This window comes from Monodelphis domestica, chromosome 1, assembly GCF_027887165.1.
Source record: "Monodelphis domestica isolate mMonDom1 chromosome 1, mMonDom1.pri, whole genome shotgun sequence".
Classification (NCBI taxonomy): domain Eukaryota; kingdom Metazoa; phylum Chordata; class Mammalia; order Didelphimorphia; family Didelphidae; genus Monodelphis; species Monodelphis domestica.
Window position 1 is genome coordinate 464,986,380 of NC_077227.1, and position 23,853 is coordinate 465,010,232.

The 23,853-nt window shown below is 37.6% G+C and overlaps 1 protein-coding gene across 6 annotated transcripts in view; it reads left to right on the top strand.

Annotated features, from left to right (window-relative positions):
- Positions 1 to 23,853, top strand: part of NUP214 (nucleoporin 214) — a 103,093-nt gene that overhangs the window by 26,512 nt on the left and 52,728 nt on the right. For 3 of the 6 annotated variants that reach the window (XM_007475163.3, XM_007475164.3, XM_016427609.2), the window contains exons 18-23: positions 9,184 to 9,287; positions 9,667 to 9,849; positions 13,311 to 13,396; positions 13,496 to 13,579; positions 21,325 to 21,588; positions 22,752 to 22,913. In XM_007475163.3, the coding sequence (XP_007475225.1) occupies positions 9,184 to 9,287; positions 9,667 to 9,849; positions 13,311 to 13,396; positions 13,496 to 13,579; positions 21,325 to 21,588; positions 22,752 to 22,913 (883 nt within the window). The remainder of the gene's footprint in view (positions 1 to 9,183; positions 9,288 to 9,666; positions 9,850 to 13,310; positions 13,397 to 13,495; positions 13,580 to 21,324; positions 21,589 to 22,751; positions 22,914 to 23,853) is intronic. The other 3 variants (XM_007475165.3, XM_056812572.1, XM_007475166.3) reach the window with 2 other exon arrangements.

The window sequence follows — 23,853 nt, forward strand, 5'->3', positions numbered from 1 at the left end:
AGACTGTAGGCTCTTTATTTTCTCCTCTTTAACTGATAATTAGGCTACAAGCCATCAGGTAGATGGAATTATATTGGTTGTGACCTCCAGATCTAAATAGCCCAGGCTTTCCCATTCAATTATACTTTTTCTACTAAAAACAAACATGTAATTTTGTATATATTTGTCCTCTAACTAGACTTATTGATTTCAAGTTTGTACCTAAAACAGGCCTTTGCACTCATTAGGTGTAGGATCTTGAGATCATAGATTTAGAACTGGAAGAGACCATTGAATCCACTCTACAGATGAGGAAATTGGCCCAGAGAGGTGAAGTGATTAGGCCAGGGTCACACAGCTAGAAAGTGTCTGTGGCAAAATTTGAACCTGGATCATCCTGATTTTGTACCCTATGTAACCAGCATACCCTGCTGCCTCTAGTCACTTAATAAATGCTTATTGAACTTTTCACTACAGCATTTCAATGAAATAAAGAACACAGCATTGAGATGGATACATTTGCATATTAAGATTTATTAGTATAATAAAGGAATAAGGAGGGTACCCATAAGTGTTGTCTATCACTGCTTAATCAGAGGTTCCCTCTCAGGCATGAATAGGAACTCTTCTTTCATTTCTCTCTACATCTTTTCATCTCTAAGGCAGAGATCCTCAGTCACCGTCTCTTGGTAGCTCATCAGTCTGGTTGCCTTTCTGCTAGTGCCCACTTCCCTGCAAGTTTGTCAATATCAGGAGCAGGGAGGGGAATTTTTGCTGCAGGGGAAATGCCCTTTCTTAATTCGAAACTTTTATTGTCAGCTCCATCTCATCTTCCTTCCTTTGAGGAAATGGAAATTAACCTCTCTTTAGAAAAAGGACAGGGCACCCTTGTTTTAGAATATAAAGCCTGTGTATCAAGGTATCTTGGCATCAAAAGTGCTTTCAGGTTTTTCTTCTATGGGTTTTAACTCCTTTTAGCAAGAGAACAGTTGTCTCATAATTTATGAGAAGAAAAGCCCCTGTGGACTCCATCGGGTTTCGTTGTTGTTAGTTTCTGTTTCCTCCTCTATGAAGCCATGCAGAGAAAGTTATGTGACATTTCCTCTAATTATTGGTTTTCCAATCAAAAGGGATGTAACAAGGAAATCACTTTTAAAAGACTGATATATATTAATTTAAGGTCGCCAAGGAATTCAGCTATGTAATTCCTAAATGAAAACTCAAGTCAGCCGTCAACCTTTTATAGAGTTTAATTACAGACAGGAGGAAGAAAGGAATTAGAGATAGAGAGAGAGAGGAAGAGAGAAAGGGGAGAGAAGGGAATAGGGCTTAAATACCCCTTCTGTTTAGGCTGGGCCAAAAGGCCCAAGCCCTTAGATAGCTGGGGCAAAGAAAAGAGATCAGTCTCTGTTACTCACGTGACCAAAATGGAGAAACAGTCTCAGAGGCTCCCACCTTCAGCTTCCTTCAGAGCAAGCTTCTCAGAGCACCTCTCCAAACACCCAGAGCCAAAACTCTCCAACCACCCCCTCAGTCCTCAGACCCCTCTCTCTTTAAGGAAACCATCCAAGTTCCCTCCCCTCAGTTCTCACATCTACCAATCACTGTCCATCATTTTCCCTGTGCCAATGGTGGCTCTAGCTTAACCCAGGACCGCCCAGAGGTCAGGGCTTTGCACATGTCTGTTGGAGGTCATATTCTCAAATAATTAAATTTTGATCTATGCTGCAGCCCTTCCTAAATCCTGTTAGGACTGAGTGGGGTGGAAATTGTATTTTCCAAGACCTGATTCTGTCATTCCAAGTATCTCTATTGTATCAATTCTAAAATCAATCATGACTCAAAGAAATTCCTGTTCTGTGCTTAAGCATAGGTCAAAGCCCTTTCCGTTGTTCAGCAAAAGGTTTCTGTCCTAAAGTAATCTTAAGAAGGGAGGAGGAGGAAACTCTCATGCCAATGGGGTTCACATTCCAATACACTATCAGTAAGAAATTTTCCAAGTATGAAATTTCCCAATGGTGAAATTTCCAACATTTATAAGTCTAAGAAATTTTAAGGTTTACAGGGAATAATTATTTCTCAAAAGAAAAGGTCTCTACTCTTCCCCTAGGTATTTTCATGAAATTCACATATTTTGTGCTTTTGTTTTTTCCTGAAATACTAAACATTGAGCTCTTGAATTCATACAGTATTACTTGTTTTAAAAGGACTGTGAATTTTTCAGTTAAAATTTTAAACAAATCATAACTTTTCAAACAGATTGAAACAAAACACAAGATTTAAATAGACAAAGAATAGTTTATTCTCAGTGTACAAGAGTTTTTCTTTTCTTTCTTTCTTAAAAAAAAATCCTTACCTTCTGTTTTAGTAGCAATTCTAAGACAGGAACAGCATGGGTTATACAGTCAGTTAAGTGACTTGCCCAATGTCACACAGCCAGTAAATGTCTAAGATCACATTTGAACCCAGGGCCTCCTGACTCCAGGTATGATGTTCTATCGATTGTGCTAATCAGCTGCTTCTACAAAGGTCCTTCTTGCCCTTCAATCTGTATTCAGTTTTAGCACAAGGCTCCAGTTTTTAGGTTAAGCATCATTTTGTATATAGATCCACTTATTTAACAGAGCACCAAGTAGAAGAAAAAAAGTTGGGAACTAAGCATAAGTTTAACCCATAATGCTGCTGTTTACATTTTTTAAATCTACCAGTGTTTCATTCTCATAGAGATGTAACGTTGATAAAGTTAATAGAAATGACAAATATTTTCAGCCTGGCCAAGAGATGCCAAAAATCTACAAGGTTGCTTTGGCTTGGATTTTTTTTTTTTAAGATAAAACTCTTACCTTTCGTGTTGGAATCAGTACCATGTATTGGTTCTAAGACAGAAGAGTTGTAAGGGCTAGGCAATGGGGATTAAGAGACTTGACCAAGGTCACACAGCTGGGAAGTGTTTGAGGCCAGATTTGAACCCAGGACCTCCTGTCTCTAGGCCAAGCTCTCAATCCACTGAGCTACCCAGTCTGCCCCCTTGGATTTATTTTTTCAAATGAACATTCAATTATTATTATTTTTTTTAAGTTAATGCTTGAGCCAGTGAATTGATAGTTTATAATGTCTCACCACACTGCCTGCCATTAATTTCATGAGTAGCAGTGCGTAAAATTAAATGGACTATTCTGTCTAAGTGCCAGAATGTGATGGAAAATTCCCAAAGTGCTGGCAATGCTTTATAGAAACTGGAAAAGGAGAGCTGAGCAGAAACACCATAGCAAAGCAGACACCCAATGAGAAAAGCCGTTAGATTAAGTGTATTTACACTGTTTGGTCAATGTGTTACCTTTTCTAGAAGTATTAGAATTTTAAAGGCCATCATATAATCAAGAGAATTGGGGGACAGCTGGGTAGCTCAGTGGATTGAGAGCCAGGCCTAGAGCCAGGAGGTCCTAGGTTCAAATCTGGCCTCAGACACTTCCCAGCTGTGTGACCCTGGGCAAGTCACTTGACCCCCATTGCCTGGCCCTTACCACTCTTCTGCCTTGAAACCAATACATAGTATTCCAATGCAGAAGGTAAGGGTTCTAATGAAAAAAAAAAAGAATTGAATTTTTATTAGAGGAATATCATGCAGTGTAATACAGGAAAGGGAAGAATATGTTGGCAGTGGCCTAAATAGGGTTTTGTTGTGTACATTTTATTTTTTATTTTGAACTTTTCACACACACACCAGAACATTTGTATTTTAATGGAAGAGAACAAAAAGAGGCTTGTGTGTGAGATTATGAATCTTCTGTGATTGATAATACTTGGTTTTGGTTTTTAAATGTATGTAATGAATTCTGTACCTCACTTTCAAAACCATCCTGATTTTCTAAGCTTCCTTTTTTTTTCTGTGCATTTTTAAAAAATGTTTCCAGGGTCCTCTTTTTCCAAATATCTGTATCTATAGAGTCTCTTTTCCCCAAATGAATTAAAAGAAATATTTCAATGACTTTCTTCTTTAGTAGTAGAGGGAGGGGTAGGACTTCATTTTATAAATTTCAATTTTATTTATTTTCAAATTCTTATCTCTCCATGCTCCCTCACATATTGAGAAGGTAAAAAATACAAAAATACCAAAGTTATGCAAAATATCTTTTCATATTAGCCATATTTCTTTTTTCTTTATTTTTTTAAACCTTACCTTCCATCTTGGAATCAATACTGTATATTGGCTCCGAGGCAGAAGAATGGTAAGAGCTAGGCAATGGGAATTAAGTGATTTGCCCAGGCTCACACAGCTAGGAAGTATCTGAGGCCACATTTGAACCTAGGGCCTCCTATCTCTAGGCCTGGCTCTCAATCCACTGAGCCACCCAGCTGCCCCAGCTATATTTCTAAAAATGAAAGTGAAAAAAATGTATCTATCTGCCCTCAAAATCCATCACTTTAACATTTTTATCACGAGCCCATTAGAATTGTTGTGGATCACTGTATTTATTCTTGTTACTGTATACCTTGTTTTCTTAGTTTTGCTTACTTCATTTTGTATTAACTCATATACTTTACCCAGGAATCATCTCTGTCATCATTTATTATAGCACAATAGTGATCCTTCACAATCATACCACAACTTGTTTAGCCATTCCCCCGATCATAAGCATTCTTTTGATTTCCAGTTCTGCCACCACAGAAAGAGCTGCTTTTAATATTTTTGTCCATATATATGTCCTTTCCCTTTTCCTTTGATCTCTTTGGGATAAGAACCTAGTAGGGATATTACTGGGTCAAAGGGTATGCACAGTTTTAATCCATTTGGATATAGTTTCAAATTGTTCTCCAGAATTACTAAATCAGATCACAACTCCACCAATACTGCATTATGTAGTTTCCCTATTTTTTCCTCATCTTCCAACATTTATCATTTTCCTTTTTTGTCATGTCAGCCAATCTGATAGATGTGAGGTGTTATCTTAGAATTCTTTTAATTTGCATTTCTCTGATTGTCTAATGATTTACGACATTTTTTTTTCATGTTACTATTGATAACAGATTTTTTCCTTCTGAAAATTGTGATGGGGTATTGCTATTACCAACCTTTCCCTTCTCAATTAAAACTAGAAAGAATCCTTGTATCAAATAAATCTAGTCAAACAAGATTAATTCATATGGTGGCCATTTTAAAAAAACGGATGTCTTTCTGCATTTGTGTCCATCATAACTCTGCCTTTGTTAGGTGAATAACATGCCTCATTATTGGTCCTCTAGAAATATGGTTAGACATTGCATTGTTTAGTTTTTAAGTCTTTCAAAATTATTTCTTTTCCATCCTAGTGTTTTCCTCATATTCTCCTCGTTCTTTTCCCACTTAAAAACCTCAAAATGGTTTTCATAATAAAAACTTGTTTTTCTTAAATTAATTCCCTCAAATATGGTTTGAAGGTTCTGAAAGGACTTTTTCCTCTCTATTAGAATGTTAGTACTATATCATCATACATCTCCTTTCAGTTGCTCAAAGAAGTGTACCTTTCTAAGTTTCTTTTGCCTCTTATGTTTGGCCTTTATATCAGAAATCCTTGAAAGTCCTTTAATACCAGTAAGGGTCCATTTTTTCCCCCTCTCAGCTTTGTAGGGTAAATTATTCTTGGCTATTAGCATGTATCTTTTATTTTGGGGATATTGTATTCTAAGATCTCTTTTTTTATATTAGAAGCTACTAGGTCTTGCATGAACCTGACTTTGGCTCTTTGGAACATTAACTTTTTTTCCCTGTATCCTTGCAGAATTTTTTCTTTAATTAAGTGAGAATTCTAGATTTTGGCTATATGTTCCTAGGACTTTTCCTAGTGGGAGTTTCTTTGAGGAACTGATAATGGATTTTTCTATCTTCACTTTTCCCTCTGATTCTAATAGATTTATTTGCACATATGATTTCTTGAAATATAGTGTCCAGGATTTTTAAAAAATCAAATATTTCAGGAAAGTTTAGTGATTCTTAAATTATCTCCCTTTGACTTGTTTTCTAGACTAGCTATTTTTGATATCAACTATCTTACTTTTTTTCATTTTTTTTTAACCCTTACCTTCTGCTTAGAATCAACATTGATTCTAAGGCAGAAGAGTGGTAAGGGCTAGGCAATGGGGAATAAGTGACTTGCCCAGGGTCACACAGCTAGAAAGGGTCTGAGGCCAGATCTGAACCTAGGACCTCCTGGCTCTAGGCCTGGCTCTCAATCCACTGAGCCACCCAGTTGCCCCCATTTTACATTTCCTTTTTTTTTCCCCAGTCTTCTGATTTTGTTTTAATTTTTTTTTTCTTATTCATAGTCATTGATTTCTGTTTAGTTTATTTTAATTTTCAAGGAGTCTTTTTTTTGGATATGATTTACTATTTCCTTAGCCATTTTATTCACCTTCCCACCTCTTTCCTTTAGTTTTTGTTTCATTTTTTAGCTCTTGCTTCATTTCTTCTAAGTATATAGTCTATGGGGAAAATCCATTTTTCCCCTTTGATTCTCTGTAGTTGTTAGTTACTTTCTTTATTCCAAATTTTTGAGTATCCCAAGATCCACTGTAATATTTTTTATGCAGGTTGGTGTTTGATTTACTTATCTGCTCAGTTTTAGTTCATGATCTGGGGATTTGTGGCAGAGCCAGGTTAACATTTTGGTGGGGTGGTTGGCTCTGCTTTGCCTTACCTTGGGTCCATTGGGTTCCTATGCTGACTTCCTTCCCCTGGGGCTCCTCCCCCAACCTGATTTTTGAGGTTCAGGATATTGAATCTTCTGGTTCCTCTATGGCCATCACTCATAGCACTGAGTCCCAGATGTCCTGGTCTGTGTGCTGCTATACTGCTCTGTATATTGCCTTGCCCACACTGGTTACTGCTGCTACCCAAGTTCCGTGCTGTGGGTTTACAACCCCCTGGAACTTTCTTTAGGGAGCGTTTTACTCTTGCTGCTTCCAGATACAGTGCCCTCCGGGCTACCCCTATGTCTGGTTGGTCTGGGAGGCTGTGGGTTTATTTGTCAGTGATAGCTCAGCCCCCTTAGCTAATTCCTTTGGGCTGCTGGCCAGGTGATACTGTTTTTGTTGGTTTGGTACAGTTCTGGGGCAGAAGAAAGCACTTAGTATAGTTTCTTTTTAGGTTTCTTGATCATTTGATATAGTTTGAATTTCAGGATTTTTCCATAGTTGGTGGTGTGGAGGAAATGGACATCCCGCCTCCATTCAGCCAGCTGTGCAGTCCAGAAGACCATATGTGTGTGTTTGACAAGAGGTCTTCTCATCACTTACTGAAATCATACCTCTTTATTCATTCCATATGGCCAACCCTAGATAGAAGAGCTCTTTAATGCATACTGCCCCATTGCCTCTCATTCTTCTCATCATTTGGGTCTTTTTATTCTTGGAACCTGTCACATCTTCAGCTTCATGCTTGTTAACTTGCTTCTACTTGCTCTCTTTTTTGGTGTGCTTTCCTCGTGCTTCTAAATATTTATATCTGCAAGTTTCTATTCCAAAGTTAGAAGAAACTTAAATACAAGACCTTGTTTAAACTGTGATATAACCTTCTCATTTATTCATCAAATATTTATTAAGCACATACTCTATAAAATTCACAGATGCTTACCACAGAGAGAAATAGCAGTGTCCTAGTCTTCAAAGACTTTTCAATTTAATAGCTAAATTATTTTAGGCTATAAATCGGTATTTTCATTCTGAGAGTTGAAACCGTAGCTTTCTGTATTACTTTAAAAAAAATTATTCTTTAAAGAAATAGAACTTTCAAGTCAAGGTTCCCAAGGATGTTTTTGTTTTTAAACCTTTACCTTCTGTCTTAGAATTGATACTGGGGGCAGCTGGGTAGCTCAGTGGATTGAGAACCAGACCTAGAGATGGGAGGTCCTAGGTTCAAATCTGACCTCAGACACTTCCCAGCTGTGTGACCCTGGGCAAGTCACTTGACCCCCATTGCCTAGCCCTTACCACTCTTCTGCCTTGGAGCCAATATACAGTATTGACTCCAAGAGGGAAGGTAAGGGCTTAAAAAAAAAAAAAAGAATTGATACTAAGTATCCGTTCCAGGAAGAAGAGTGCTAAGAGATAGGCTATTGCGGTTAAATGACTTGCCCAGGATCACACAACTAGGAAGTGTCTGAAGTCAGATTTGAACCCAGGACTTCCTATCACCAGAATTGACTCTACCCATTAAGTCATCTAGTTGACATTTCCCAAGAGTGTTAAAAAGAAAAGGACTATCATCATTATAGGCAGGGGATTAGATTTATTCGTTTTGTCTTCTGTCTTCTGTAGTCTTCATGAGGAACATTGAAGAAAAAGCACATTTAGGTTTGAGGCAGTAGACCACCTTGAGACAGGGAAGTATCCTCACTAGGATTCTTTGAGCAAAACCCAGAGATTTGAGTTCCTTGCCAGATATGTTTTCAAGGGATGTTTCTTTAGCCCTGGTAGGAATTAACCTGCCCTTGTGGTCCCTTCCAACGCTATGATTTTTTCCCCAGGTGTGCAGTGACAGTTAACCATTTTTCCTTCATTTGGACCAATCCACTCCCAAATGTCCAATGAAATGTTTCCCTAGAATTATGTTTCATATTAGTTACAAGGTTCTATACGATTGGTCAAGCTCCTAAAGGAGTACACTTTTTGCTTCTGTTTGTTAGTCCATATTTTGTATTTATTTATGAACTTTTTGTATCTCACAGTAGATGTAAGTAAGCTCTTTGGAGTTGGGGCAGTATATGTGGTGTTTAGTATTTCTTGAGTTAAATTGAATTAAGATCCATTTTATGTATTGTGTCTTCCATATAATTATAGACTTGATCTCAGAAGATAGAAATAGAAGCAAGCATAGAAGTTGCTTAAAAAGGAGGGTTTGATTCAATATAAAAGAAAAATTTTTGATTAAAATAGACAACCACAAGTGGAATAGGCTAATTAAGAGGAAGAAGGTTCTCTGAGGTTTTCAAATGAAGGCTGGATGGCCACTTCTTAGGAGGTTATCAAAAGGATTTTTTGTTCAGGGATGGGTTGGACTATAGAAACCTGAAATCTTTTTAGATTCTGAGATTTTTCTCTGTATAACATAACTGTCTTTTAGAATTATTAGAGTCAGTTTATTGTTCCTCTTTAAAGCTTGAATGTGAACAGTTGCTCAAGCTGAAAAATGTCATTTGTCTTTAAGTATTTTGTTTGTTTGTTTGATAGGAAATTCGGCGTCTTCATCAGTATGTTAAGTTTGCTGTCCAAGATGTGAATGATGTTCTAGACTTGGAATGGGACAGACATCTGGAAGAGAAGAAGAAACAAAAGTGTGTGTTGATAGGATGATAAACCCCTCTTTATTCCTCTTAGTAATGACTCCTTCTAGCGCCTCTCTTAAATATTTGAAATTCTGTTGATGACACTTCTTTAATCCATTCTCCAAAGGTTTCTTTGGCCTTAAGAGTGCCCCACTGAAATGCCCAACTAGGAAGTGACAGCTGACCTGCCCTTATCAAAGGAGACAGTTACTCAACCAGCTCTAGTCCATTCAAGGATAATTGATTTGGGGAAGTAGGGAACAGTTGGGAGGGGTGTGAGAGAAAGAAGACTAAAAATACAGTACAACATGAAATTTTTGGGTATTTAATTGGCATAGAGTAATCCAACATCCCTAAAATTTTAAAGGTTTCTCATTACTCTCCACAGGCGCCTGCTTGTTCCAGAGCGAGAGACACTATTTAACACTCTTGCCAATAACCGGGAAATAATCAACCAGCAAAGGAAGAGATTGAATCACCTGGTGAACAGTTTACAGCAGCTCCGGCTTTATAACCAAACTTCTCAGTGGAGCATACCCAATGACAGTCCTTCTCAGAGCAGCACTCAGAGGTATGTGAGTAATTAGGGCATGGAGTTTCGGGGGTGATTCTCTCCAGAATTGTGTACTGAAGGAGTATGTCAGACTGACAGCTAATAAGAAAATGGTACTTCTTCAATAGCTATTTTATCAATGTCTTCAGCCTGCATTTTCTGCATGGCATTTATTAGTTATTTTATAATTATGCCATAATTAAAATGAGCCCAATTAAGGGGATTTGCCAATACCTTGCTTTATTGAAATAAATTGAGTTTTCCTTGCTTATGCAGCTAGGTTGTTTTATTAACCCTCACTTTCTTAGAATCAGTATTATGTATTGGTTCTGAGGCAGAAGAGCAGGAAGGGCTAGGCAGTGGGGATTAAGTAATTTGCCCATGTTCCCACAGCTAGGAAGTGTCTGGGGCCAGATTGGAACCCTAACCCTCCCTTCTCTAGGCCTGGCTCTCAATCCACCAAGCCACCTAACTTCCCCCTGAAGCTAGTTTTCAGACAAGGAAACATGAATATCATTTACCACCTGAAGTTCCTCAAGTAGCCTCCCAAATTTAAAGAATTTAATGTAGTTTTTTAATCTGATAAATAAATATAGTATAATTTATTTTCATTCAGTTACCTTTCTTAACTCTGAGTAGTGTTTTTTTTTTAAACATTTCCACATAAGTTTTCCAAAGACATATGATCCACATTATCTCCCTTCCCTTCCCCTTCCCAGACCTGAAACACAATTCCATCTGGGTTTTATATGATTATCCCGCAAAACATATTTCCATATTGTTCATTTTTGTAAGTGAATAATCTTATAGAACCAAAACCCCAAAATATATACCCATATAAACAAGTAAAAAACCATGTTTTCACCTGCATTTCTACTCCAATAGTTCTTTCTCTAGATGTAAATAGCATTCCTTTTCATAAGTCCTCAGAATTGTCCTGGATCACTGTATTGCTGTTAGTAGCAAAGTCTATCACATTTGATCATTCCACAGTGTTGCAGTTACTGGTTCTGCTTATTTCACTTTGCATCAGTTCATGTAAGTCTTCCTAGCTCTTTCTGAAATCATCCTGTTCATTATTCCTTATAGCACAATAGTATTCCATCCCTATCATATACCACAATTTGTTCAGACATTCCCTAATTGAGGAACAAACCTTTAGTTTCTAATTCTTTGCTACCACATAAAGAGCTGCTCTAAATATTTTTGTACAAACAGGTCCTTTCCTAGAGTAGTGGTTTTGAACCTTTTCCAGTATGTTTATAAATTCAAAAAACAAGAACTGTGAACCACCTCCCCCATTCCACTTGATAATAGTCCTAATATTAGTATCTATTGATTATGAAATTGTGATTATTTTTTAAAAAACACTATGAAATCAGTAATGCTTTAAAATTGATTTATATTTTATTTCATCATAACAGTGTCATAATAGCTTACAATAATAACTAACACTTGCTATGTGCCATATACTATGATAAGTGCTTTACAGTTATTATTTCATTTGATCTGTCTTGTGATGTAAATGCTATTATTATTCCCATCTGTAGATGAGGAACCTGAGGCAAATAGAAGTTAAGTGATTTGCCCAAGGTCACACAGCTAATAGATGTCTCAATCTAGGGTCTTCCTGATTCCAGATTTGGTGCTCTCGCCACTATATCACTTTGTTGCCCCATCTATTATACACTTAGAAAATAGTGATATTTGCATATGAAGAATAGATTTTTTTTGTTTGTTTTTGTTGTTTTTAGAATTGCTTATGTATGTAGATCCCTAGAGGCCTTGTAACTATGCATACTCTCTCCCTCTTTCCTCTCTTACTCTCTCTCTCTCTCTCCCTCTCTTTATCTCATACTCCTACAACCCAGGAGTCTGATCCCACATATTGGAAACTGCTAATTCAGAATTTTATCTGCTTTCCTGTTTGTTTTTTAAAAAATATAACCAATTGCACTTGATTTAAAAATTTAAATTTTTTTTCACTCTGCAAAAACCTACTATCTTTCCCTCCCACCCCTATCTCCCAAATACATGAAAAAGTAAATTACCTATTATAGGAATGTATGGTTTAGCAAAATAGATTTCCTTATTGACCAAAGAAATGTTTTGTTCTGAGTTCATTATCTCCTTACACAGAAGTCAATACCAAGTTTTATTATGCATTCTCTAAGATTGGGCTAATCAGAGTTCCAAAGTCTTTTCAAAGTTATTTATAGTCTTTACAATATTGTCATCATTCATAAATTATTCTGGTTATACTCACTTCACTTTACATCAGTTCATACTAATCAGGTTTCTCTGAAACCATCACATTTATATATTATGATTTGTTTAGCCATTCCTTAATTGATAGGTACTCCCTCAAGTTCCAATTCTTTGTCACTGCAAAAAGAACTATCAATATGTTTAGACATCCTTAGAGTTTGTTTTGTACAGGTCTAAACCTTCCTTTGCTCTGCCCTCTCATTCTGGAATGTTACCCCTTAGTACAAGTCTCCTTTAGTTTGTAAGTGAGAGCTACCAGCTATTACCTATTCTGTACCCTACATGAGTTTAGGGCTTTCTTCTTTGCTGGATCCAAGACCTCTTTTGGTCCTATTGAACCACCTTTTACTGTCCTGGAATGCTTTGCAACATGCTCCTGCCCAGATCACATTCACATGCCCTTTATGCATAGATGTTTCTGTTTGCCTAAGCCAACCTGGGCTAGAAAAATGACTTTCTTTTCCCCTTGGATTTTCCAGTCAATATTAGACCTGGTGTACATTTCCTACATCTATTTGGAGGAGATGGAAATGGAGGGTGGAGAGCCCACTGTACTTCTGCTGCTTCACCTTACTCTAGCTTCAGTGATGCAAGTGGCTAGGCCAAGGGTTTATGATACTTTTGGTTCCCCTTATATCACATTCAGTTTCTTAATAGAAAATTACATTCCTCAGCTCAAGAAGGTTTTAGTGCTCTCTATTACCTCTAGGATAAAATTTAAACCCATTTATTTGGCATGAAAATCACTATGGCCTCTTTCTAGGTAATCACTCTTTATTCTTCTTCCCTCATGTGCTTTGAGTTTCAGGCTATTTGACCCTTTTGCTCTGCCCCATACATACTGTATTTCTCGTCTTTCTTTAAAAAATCTATCTCTTGTGCTTGGAACATTCTTGCTCCTCCTGACTGCTTCTTGGTACCCTTAGACATTTTCAATATTTAGCTAATGGGCCATCTCTTACAGAAGCCCTTTCCTGATTCCCTTAATAATTTGTTTTTCCTCTCCTTAATATTTTTTATGAAATTTGAATTTCCTTTTTTTGGTACCTGTTGTAACCCCCCTCATCCATATCTACCTAAATTCTTTGCAAAATGATATAGTATTGTTTTTGTCCTTATGCCTGAAATATAATAGGTACCTATGTGCTAGCTGAATTGGCTTCTCAATGCATATACTATGATTCTGTATGGTCTTGTGCCTTTTTTTTTAGCTTTGACAGTGACCTTGAAAGCCTGCGCAATGCTTTAATGAAAACCACCATTGAATCTCACACCAAACCACTACCCAAAATACCAGGTAAAATAATTCCTCTTTCAACTCTTTCATCTATTTTATGTTCTGCATATATTTTTGAGTGACACTTGAGCATTTATTGGTTTATATGATTTCTTGCAGCTAAACTGTCCCCTGTGAAACAGGCACAGCTGAGGAATTTTTTGGCCAAAAGGAAGACCCCACCCATAAGATCTACTGCACCAGGTAAACATTGCTTTTTATAAATCTGAAAAATAGATCAGAGAAACAGCATAGATTTTTAATGGGACTTTATACAGAAGCCTTGATGAAGGTCCTTTCAATTCCTCTATGTAGAGAATGGGAAGAATATTTTACCTAGGAATAACATATTTGTGTCATTAATTTGAGCTTTTGAGGGCACAACATAGAACTTAATTGTCTATCTGGATCTGAGACAAAGTAAGGTTGATAAGCCACTGAGGCCTTAATTCAAAAAATTTGGTCTGAAGAAATACTTACCTGAAAATGAAGATAATTGCATAAAAACTCTTCCTGCCATTGAATGGTCTGTATAATTTAATGTTTCCACTCTAATTTCTGTATACATACACAACTTCATTCAAGATCTAAAATTTAAAATTGCCTTTTTCTTTTGACAACCCTTTTTCTAATCAGAACTGTTGTTTATCATTCCAGGTGTTTTTCAGTAATTAAAGAAAACTAAAGAGGACTTACTCTTGATTTTCCTAAATTAATTTTGCTGTACTAGCTAGATTCCTTTTTTCAGTAGTATGTGCAGCTCAGTAACCATGTAATTAGTATTCTTAGGAAGGGTAATAAGTTTGTGTATACTTTAAGATTTCCTTCCTTGTTATTTAAAACCATAGAGCACAGTTGTTTAAATTATCATATAAATGTCTTATATCCATTTATAGTTTTACTAAGAACTGGCATTTAGTAATACCATAGTAGCACACTATTTTCCATGTGTAAGTGTCAGCCTGGCTTAGTAAGGTAATAGATCCCTATCACCTCTAGCCTGGGCCAAATGGCAATGAATTCTTTAGTAATGGCAACCTGTGATGGAAAGAAGAATATAAACTAGCCTTTAGTCATGTGTATTCCTCTTCCATTGTTTTAAAAATATGACAGAGAGTTGAAAAAGGCAGCAGAAGCTGCTAAAGATCAAGTACTTTAGACCAGGTACTTTTAAGCTATTCTGTATCATGGGCCACTTTGATTGTCTGATAACACTTATGGACCAACCCCTTCTCTGAATAATGATTTTAAGTGCATAAAATAAAATTTGTAGGATTATAAAGAAAACCAATTATATTGAAATGCAGTTATCAAAATACTTTTAAAAATTAAGTTCACAGATCTCAGATTTAAGAATTCCGACTTTAGATCGTCTATAAACATGATCTTAGCTTTTAGTATTGTAAGTGGTACTGGATCCTCTAAGTGGATAATTCTCACTATAAAGGAAACTAGAAGACAAATGGTAATAATAACTAAAAGGAAAACTGAGAGAAGAACAAGTTGGTAGAGTTGGGATTTTTGTGTATCTAGAGACATTTGATGGAACGTTTAGTCGTCTCAGATTACAATACTCATGATAAGTGCAAGAAGACCACTTTGAAGACAACTGGAGCCTATGCATAAGTGTCATTTCTAAAGAATGAGGAGATAAAGACACTCCACCTTAAATCAATATAGTTTGTAACTCTATGACTTCAGTGCAAAGGTGAACATAGGGAAAGAGTAAAAATGTGTTACAAAGCATGGTTCAGAAGTTTAAAAATTGATACACTAAGGACTTTTGGACTATTTACCTCTTGCCTAGAACTGATACACTCTTTTGGGGGTTTTTAAAAACCCTTACCTTCTACTTAGCATCAACTCCAAGATAGAAGAGCAGCAAAGGCTAGACAGTTGGGGTTAAGTGACTTGCCCAGAGTCACACAGCTTGGAAGTATCTGAAGTTAGATTTAAACTTGAGTCCTCCCAACTCCAAGTCTAACCCTCTATCCACTGTGCTATGTAGCTATTCCAGAATTGATGTATTCTTTCAGGAAGAAAGTCAGAAGGCATTGGACATGCCAAGCAGTAAATAGAATAACCTTTCCAAAAATGAAAGACTTTTACCAAATGGGCAATAACTGGTTATCAGTGTGGAAATGAATTTGCAATCTATCAGTGACTTGCTAGAGAAAAGCTCAGAGTCAATTATCAAATTAAAAGAAAGTCAAATGACAACAAGATGTAGCCTACAATTGAGGCAGTTCTAGCTTAACCTACTTAAACACTGCTAACATTGAAAGTTAACAAAAGATGTCTATATCAGCATAGATTATCACTATTTCCTAAGGAAACACGTCATGAAAAATTAATCTTCCTAAGAGAAAGACCCAAAGAACCTAGAAAATACCTCAGCCAACACACACACACTTGAATTCCTTATTAAATAAAGATATGGTGGTAAACAGCAGCACTAATTTAGAAACTCCTTTGCATATATTATGGAGGAGGTGGATAGAAAATAATAAGCACTATAACCTAAAAACAGTAAGAAAATACATGAAAACAAGTTTATAGAAAGTTTGCACTGAAGTCACTGAGTATTAAACTATTTATATGGAGCATCTTGTCTTTATCTTCATTCTGTAGAGATCTTTGATAATTACTATAATAAACTTTTCTTCATCACTGACAATGAAACTATCTTTTTTTCTCTCTAATATTTTAACTCCTCATTGTACTTCATGAGGAAATTGAAATGTCATTAAAGAAAAGATAGGAAAAGCAGCCCAACTAGACCAAATATGCTCAGGGGAAGTTTGTGCTGAAGGCAACAAAATTTGATGATACTGAGGGATCAATTCCCAAAATGTGTTAAATAGAGGAAGATATTAAATACTTGTGGAGGAAATCATAAAATTTTTAACTGAAAAAACTCAGATGAGGTAATATCAGGAACTACCAACCCATTTACTCGCTCTCCCATCTCTACAAAATCTTGATGAGAATAATCTATACAAATATCCTATGTCCTTATGGAGGTGTGGAAAAGGAACAAGCAGACTCACAAAACATTCTACAAGAAGACTACGACCTTACTGTCACACAGTTGACTGAAAGGATTAGAGAATATATGATTCTATTGTATTTGATATTTGCTAACTATAAAAAATAATTTTGTTAAATATAGCAAAATGCTGCCCTAAATACTGTCAACCAATAAATATTTATTGGTGTAATAGATAATCTTTGAGGGAGTATATTTGATGGATACTAGCTAACTAATAGATTAGACAGCTATCTTCCTTTTGCCTACCCTCCTTCCTCTATACTTCCCTTCCCTCTTCCAATCTCCCTTCCTCCCCTCTTCTGCCCTTCAGTTTCCCCTTCCCTCTTCTTCAGCCTCCTTCTAAGTCACTTAGGGTGAGCTATGATGTTTCAGAAGAAATACTCTTTTCTTTATCTCAAATAAGGGTTTATTGGGGAAAACAGGAAAGATGGAGAATAAGGTAAGAGGGGTGGGATTTCTCTATTATCTACAATGAGTGTTAGGGTGGAGGATATTGAGAGAAATGGCAATTCAGTCACTAGCATGAAACAGAGCCAGTCAGAGAGAGATATCTGGACTATTGTCCTTCTTCTGCCTTCAAATCAGCCAGGCCACCTCCAACTTGATTATCCCAAGTCCCAGAGATAAACCCAGCTTTTTCCTTCAGAGTCACCACCATCCCAAAGCCTGAAAAGCAGTCACCGTTGGCTTGGCTCCAAACTGCTTTTCCCAGTAACATTCCAAATGGAATTTTCCTTTGATTGACAAATGATCAATCTCCAGCTTCTTGTCTTGCTGCATTTTCTTGTAATTTCTCTCTTCTCCACATTGGGGCAGCTATAGATAGCTAATATAGTGGATTGAGTCCTAGACTTAGAGATAGGAGGTCCTGGGTTCAAATGTAGCTTTAGACATTTCTTAGCTCTATGACCTTGGGCAAGTCACAACTCTAATTGCCTTGCCCTTGCTGTTCTTCTGCCTTGGAACTGATACCAATTCTAAGACAGAAGTTCAGGTGCTTTATTTATTTATTTATTTGTTTGTTTGTTAAGCTCTTACTATATGCCAGGCACTGTGCTAAATACTAGGGGTACAAAAAAGGACAAAAGACAGTCCTTGCCTTCAGGTAATTCACCAGTCTAATGAAGGTTCCTCTCATGTGTACATCAGAATCATACATGATTCTTTTAAAAATGAGAGAGGTTCCCCATAAATGGCGAGCTTTTCCAATTTTTTCTAGTTTGGAAGATTGTGTGTTAATAGCATCAGTGTTCTAGGGAACACTGCAAACCCTCCAAAATGAGTGAAAGCAAGTTTTTATTTAAACACCTGCCAGGCACTATTCTAAATGCTAGGGATATAAAGAAAATCCTCAAAATAAAATTTTCCTGCTCTTAAAAGAACTCACTGTCTATTGAGAGCCATTTTTACTTAAATGAGCTCAGCCTAACTATTCCACGTAAGAAATCAAGTGGATGGTCTATTTTCCAAATTATGATATATAGCTGTATGGAGTTAATACATATGGAGTTATAGTTCACAAACTAGTGGTGTGACTCTGGACAAGTCACTTAAACCTGTTTGCCTCAGTTCCTTATCTGTAAAATGAGATAGGAATTGACAGGCCACTCTAATATCTTTGCCAAATAAAACCAAAAACAAAAACATGTGATCACAAAGAGTCAGACATGGATGAAAAAACTGAACAAGAACAACAAATGTTATAGTCTGGTCCATCAGTACATGTTCCTTAGGCAGATATTGTGGATGTACAACATACTAGCTCCAGAATTGCCAGAAGGAGAAGAGAAGACTAGGCCTTTGAGAAATTATGTAATAGTTTTAATGATTCCAAACTTCTCCCTGAAATAAAAACCCAATTTTTAAATATCAGTTATTAGTATGATACTTCAAGCCTGTGAACCATGGAATACTTCAGTTTATGAAAAATTAATGTTGTATGACCACCAAAAGAGAAATAGATGGTTTTATGTTGGCATGAATAGGTTACATCTTGTTATCAAAAAGAATTGCACAGGAGCACAATATAAAGAATTGGTATCTATGAGATTTATAACCAGAAAGGGAGGTGGATCTTTTGTGCAATGAGAGTCAGGGATACCTGGTGGGCAAGTTCCATGTTCCCTTGTTAATTGACACAATGTTAAGAGATGTAGCAGAAAGCCCAAGCATGTTGGCTAGACTGAGTAGTAAAGTGGAAAAGTGCCCTAGCTCAAGAGCCGGAGGACCTGGGTTTAAATCTTATTTTCAGTATACTATCTCTATGACCATGAACAAGTATTCTAGGTTTCCTCATATATAAAATGAGGGGGTTGGAATGGATGGCCTCTAAGGTCCCATTGTCCCTAGATCTAAAATCCTACAACATAAACAAGGGTCACAGGATGAGAATTCTTTTATGAGTTGTGATATGAAACTTTGGAAAGAGGACCCTGAAGATGAGACTGGAGATTTATCTCAGTGTTACTAAGTTTTTTATTTAAGAATTCTATATAAGGGGCTCTTTGCATAAAGAGATCTTAGGGGCCACCTGGCCCAAACCCTTTGTTTTACTGATGAAGTTACCAAGGCCTTATGGGTTCTGCTGACTTATCCAGGGTCCCACGTCTAGTAGCTGTTTGAATGTTTTGGGTATATAAGAAGCAAAAATGACATCTTTAAAGGTGTCTTCCCCCATGGATTTTGTAGTCAAACATACTGAAACCTTGGGTATTTTTTTTTCATTCTGTGATTCTCTACTCAGAGTGACATGTATATTCATTGTTGTCTTAAGAAAGAACTTTATCCAGAGACAAATTCAGTTTCAGGGTGTAAATCAAAGCTGCCCTCCAAAAGTGAGGTGGATTCTGAGAAAAGTCAGTTTTCTTTCTCCTTCCTTCCTTCCTTCCTTCCTTCCTTCCTTCCTTCCTTCCTTCCTTCCTTCCTTCCTTCCTTCCTTCCTTCCTTCCTTCCTTCCTTCCTTCCTTCCTTCCTTCCTTCCTTCCTTCCTTCCTCCCTTCCTCCCTCCCTTCCCTCTTTCCCTCTTTCACTCCTTCCCTCCTTCCCTCCTTCCCTCCCTCCCTCCCTCTCCTCCCTCCCCTTACCTTCTGTCTTGGAGTCAATACTGTGTATTGGCTCCAAGGCAGAAGAGTGGTAAGGGCTAGGCAATGGGGGTCAAGTGACTTGCCCAGGGTCACACAGCTAGGAAGTAGCTGAGGCCAGATTTGAACAAAAGTCCGTTTTCTTGAATGGCTTGGTTCCTAATTATCATAATATGATTCTAAGATATGTCCTGTCAGTAAACAAAATCAAACCTAGTATATTTTAGTGACATTTAGAAAACATTCATCTTTTTTGATGCTTGATGTATTTCATAACAGACAGACTTGTATAGATAATCATTGGACAAGGTCATTTGTCCACCCAAATGTCAAGGAGCTGGCTTTGGCCTTGGCATTGGTGGCAGCAGAGGGGAGCATGTCCATAATAGTCTTCATGAAACACTGCCATCACCTCTATAGCACCATCCCCTAAGGGTCTCTGCACCCTCCCTTGAGACATTGGTGGTGTTGCTGCCTGTTGGGACTGATGTACCTCTCTCCATCCAATGATGGAGAAGTAACATCAAAAAGGGAGGACACTAGTTGAGGAACAGAATATCTGTCATTCTGTAGTGTCCCTTTGTCTGCTGAGACTTGCAGAGGGTCTTAAGTTGAGGTTAGCTGGTGTTATTACTGCTTTTTTTTTTTTTTGGCTTTAGGAAGGTTGGCAGAAAGCATTGTGCCCTAGGCCCATCACTGAGCCTCTTGCTCAGGTAACAAGTCTCCCGGGGGAAATTCTGCCACTTTTCTTGATCTCTGTGAGCATCCCCACCCTATCCCATTAGGACCTAACACTAGAGCTTAGCTTTGTTACCATCAGTGCACATACCAGGACAGATGAGATGTTGTAGAATGGTGTTTCTGTGAAAAAGCTAATCAGTGAATAATGAGGTTAAAGATTCATGAGACTAAATAAATGGATGAAAAAGAAATCTGTAGTTGCTCTTTTCCCATTCATCTTCTCCATATAGCTCTTAACAACTGTCACTCACTGGGTTTGAACTTCCTCGTTCAAGCAATGTAGTTTCCACAGAGGCTTGGGGTTGTTTGGTATATGCCTTGTAGATCAGCAAGTCTGGAGAACAACTCCAAGGAGGGCAATGGCTTAGGTCTAGTGTTTTTCATTCACTTCTCTGATTCAAAGGGTCCATTTCCACAGATCCTTTTCTGTGTGAGTCCAGTTTATCTGTAGATGAGTCACAGGACAGTGGTTGCCATCTATGTGGTGCTGTTCTTAGAAACATCACTGCAATTACAGAAACAGATCCTCTTTGAGCCTCTCCAAACACCAAAGTAGCTGGTCTGTTACTTTTCTGGCTTATTATTGCTCTACTCTGAAAACGTTTCTCTGGAGCCGCTCATTTGCAGGCTATTAGACCAGCACTCCCTCTGTCTCACTTTCTCTTCCGTTTTCTTTGATAGTCATACTTTTTCCCCCACAACTGGGAGCTTTTGGAGCAGTGTCTAAGCTAAAAACCTGAAATCAGCCTGATTACAAATGGCAACAGCTACTACTTCCACTTAAAATAGTCATTGCAGTATTTTATGTATCATATTGTATTCTAGAACTGGATGGATTTTGGGAAATTTCCTAGTCCACTTTAATCCTCTTGCTCTAAAGATGGGGGAAGTGAAGCTCAAGAGAGCCAGGGCCACACCTTTCCAATGTCACACAGGTAGTAAGTAGGAGAAACAAATTTTGGACGCTAGTATTTTACTACAGAATCAAATTTTTCTTTCTTGTCAGTAGAGATTCCTTTTGGTTTGTTTTAATGATTTAACATTGCCCATTGTTTTGGCCTTTTTTTCCTCTTTAGCCAGTCTCTCCCGATCAGCCTTCTTGTCTCAGAGATATTATGAAGATTTGGATGAAGTGAGCTCCACATCCTCCATTTCTCAGTCTTTGGAGAATGATGAACCACAGATTGTATACAGAGATGAGGATGTAATAGCCCAAATCCATCGCCATGCCCCAGTGGTTCGCACTTCTTCCATCCAGCCCACTCTCTTGAATCAGACTCCTCCTTTCACAAAATCTCATCTGCTGCTCAGCTCTTCTCCTAATCTGGTGGGAGGTTTAAGTAAGTAAATAATGACCAAACCTATTTTCCCCTATTAAGACTTGGATGTCTCTTCATAGAGGGATTTTTTTTTTAACCCATACTGTCTTAGAATCAGTACTAAGTATCATTTCCAAGGCAGAAAAATAGTAAGGACTCTGCAATTGGGATTAAAGTGACTTGCCCAGGGACACACAGCTAGGAAGTATCTGAAGCCAAAGATTTGAATGCAGGACCTCCATCTCTAGGCTTGGCTTTTTAGCTATTGAACTAAGCTGCCCCCGTACAGAGAGGTTTTTAGTCATAGCCTACTCCTGCTGTTTATTATTCCAAAACTCAATGGACTAAGGATACTAGTACCTTCCATTTATATCCCCTTGTACAAAATACTTATGTATACATGATCTCTCAGAGTCTTACAACAACACTGAAAGGTAGGTAAGGCAGCTCTGATTATCTCCATTTTAGAGATGATGAGTCTTAAGCTCAAAGCATAAAGTACATCACTCAGCATGACAGCCGGTAAAAGACTAAGCTAGGATTTGTACCTGCCGCTCCTTTTAGGATGCTACATTGTTTGTTTTTTGACCTCTCTGTCATCAACTGACCCAAAGGCTTTTTTTTTTTTTAACCTGGAAAGTAAACAGAAGGGTCAGCATCCAGGAAAGGAAAGTAGGTAAATTTCAGGGCACAAATACACTTCTCATGTCTTAAATATAGCCTATGGACATGCTACTTGCTCTCTTGGGAGTAAGCCAAAGCATGTATTTTCATTTTTATCTTGCCATAGTTACTATTCTCTCCTCTGTGACAAAACTCATAGCTATAACTAGGCAGGTGACTTCTAATAGAAGGCACAGGCAGGTCTGAAGTCTCACTCTGCCACTAACTCTGGGTAGACCCATTTTATGACTCCAAGCTTCAGTCTCATCATTTGCAGAGAGCAGTGTTAAGAGATGACTGAAATGGAATTTATGGGAAATACAGACCCAAAATATTAGCCTCCGTCTCAGAGGTATTCTTCTACCCAAGTTCCTAGAAGTGGGTGCTTTTCTTGTGCTTCATTCTTTACTGCTGTAAAGGGAAGCCTGTAAGGGAAGTATTATCATTTTAGCTATCAAATTTTCCTGTCTTCACTAGCATTCTTACTTAAATCCAGATTTCATCATACTTTTTTTAATCAGTGTCTACATCTACTAGCAAAATTGTTCCACAAGGGGCTGACAGCACGATGCTTGCAACCAAAACTGTGAAACATGGGGCACCAAATCCCTCTGTCACCATCTCAGCCCCACAAGCAGCTGCTGCCGCTGCCCTGAAACGGCTAATGGCCAATCAGGTTCCAGGTAAGAGTGCAACCAGCAGATTCTCAGACTCATAATCAGCTATTAGAATTACAGTAAGGCCCCCAGGATAATTCTCTGTACCTGTTTCCTCTTCAAAAAGGAGTCTGATCTCTTTTAAGGGGAGAGTTCCTAGAAAGTAAGGATTTGGTCTATGAAGTTTTCTTTACATAGTGCCTAGCCTGGGACAATATGCACTTAGAATGGTAGTATATTCTCTTTGATAAAGGTCTTGACTGCCAAGGTAATTTTTCTTCTTCTTTGGTGCTAAGAATTCACCTTGAGGGTATTTGTCAAGGCTATAGTCTTTACTAGGTAGAATTCCTAAATAATTCATTATTTTTATTTCATTGATGACCCAAATCTATTTGAAATTCTTCATGATGGGATTTAAAATTTTAAGTAATTGGTGTCTCATACCTATTAGGAGCTTATGTCCAAGTTGTAAGGTGACTTTCAGTTTTAGCTATTTGAAGTCATGTTCAAATCTTCTTAATCCCTAGGCTGAGAATACCTAGACCTTCCCTGAATTTTTTTAAAGTGTAGACACAAAAAGAAAGGTCTAATAAGTCATTTAGATAAGAAGATCATTGTATAGCTCAGAGGGACATTAGAGGCCTATCTTATAGTATCTTTATTTTACTGTTAAACACAGGCCTAGATAGGCAAAATGACTTATCATCCCAAGGTTACACAGCTCTTAACAGAGCTGAGATTCAAACCTAGCTCTCCTGATTTTCCACTCTTACTTTAATACTAAGACCTTTTGTCATGAGCCCCTTCTTCCCTTTTATTCATCTCAGAACCCCTTGATACCTTGCCTCATGCTCTCCTCATTTTCTCTGGTTCCTGATTATGAGGTGATCCTTCTTGCCATGGTCAACTCTGTGTGTGGATTCTATGTATGTCCTTAATCCCATCCATTTCTATCTTCTAGTCATTC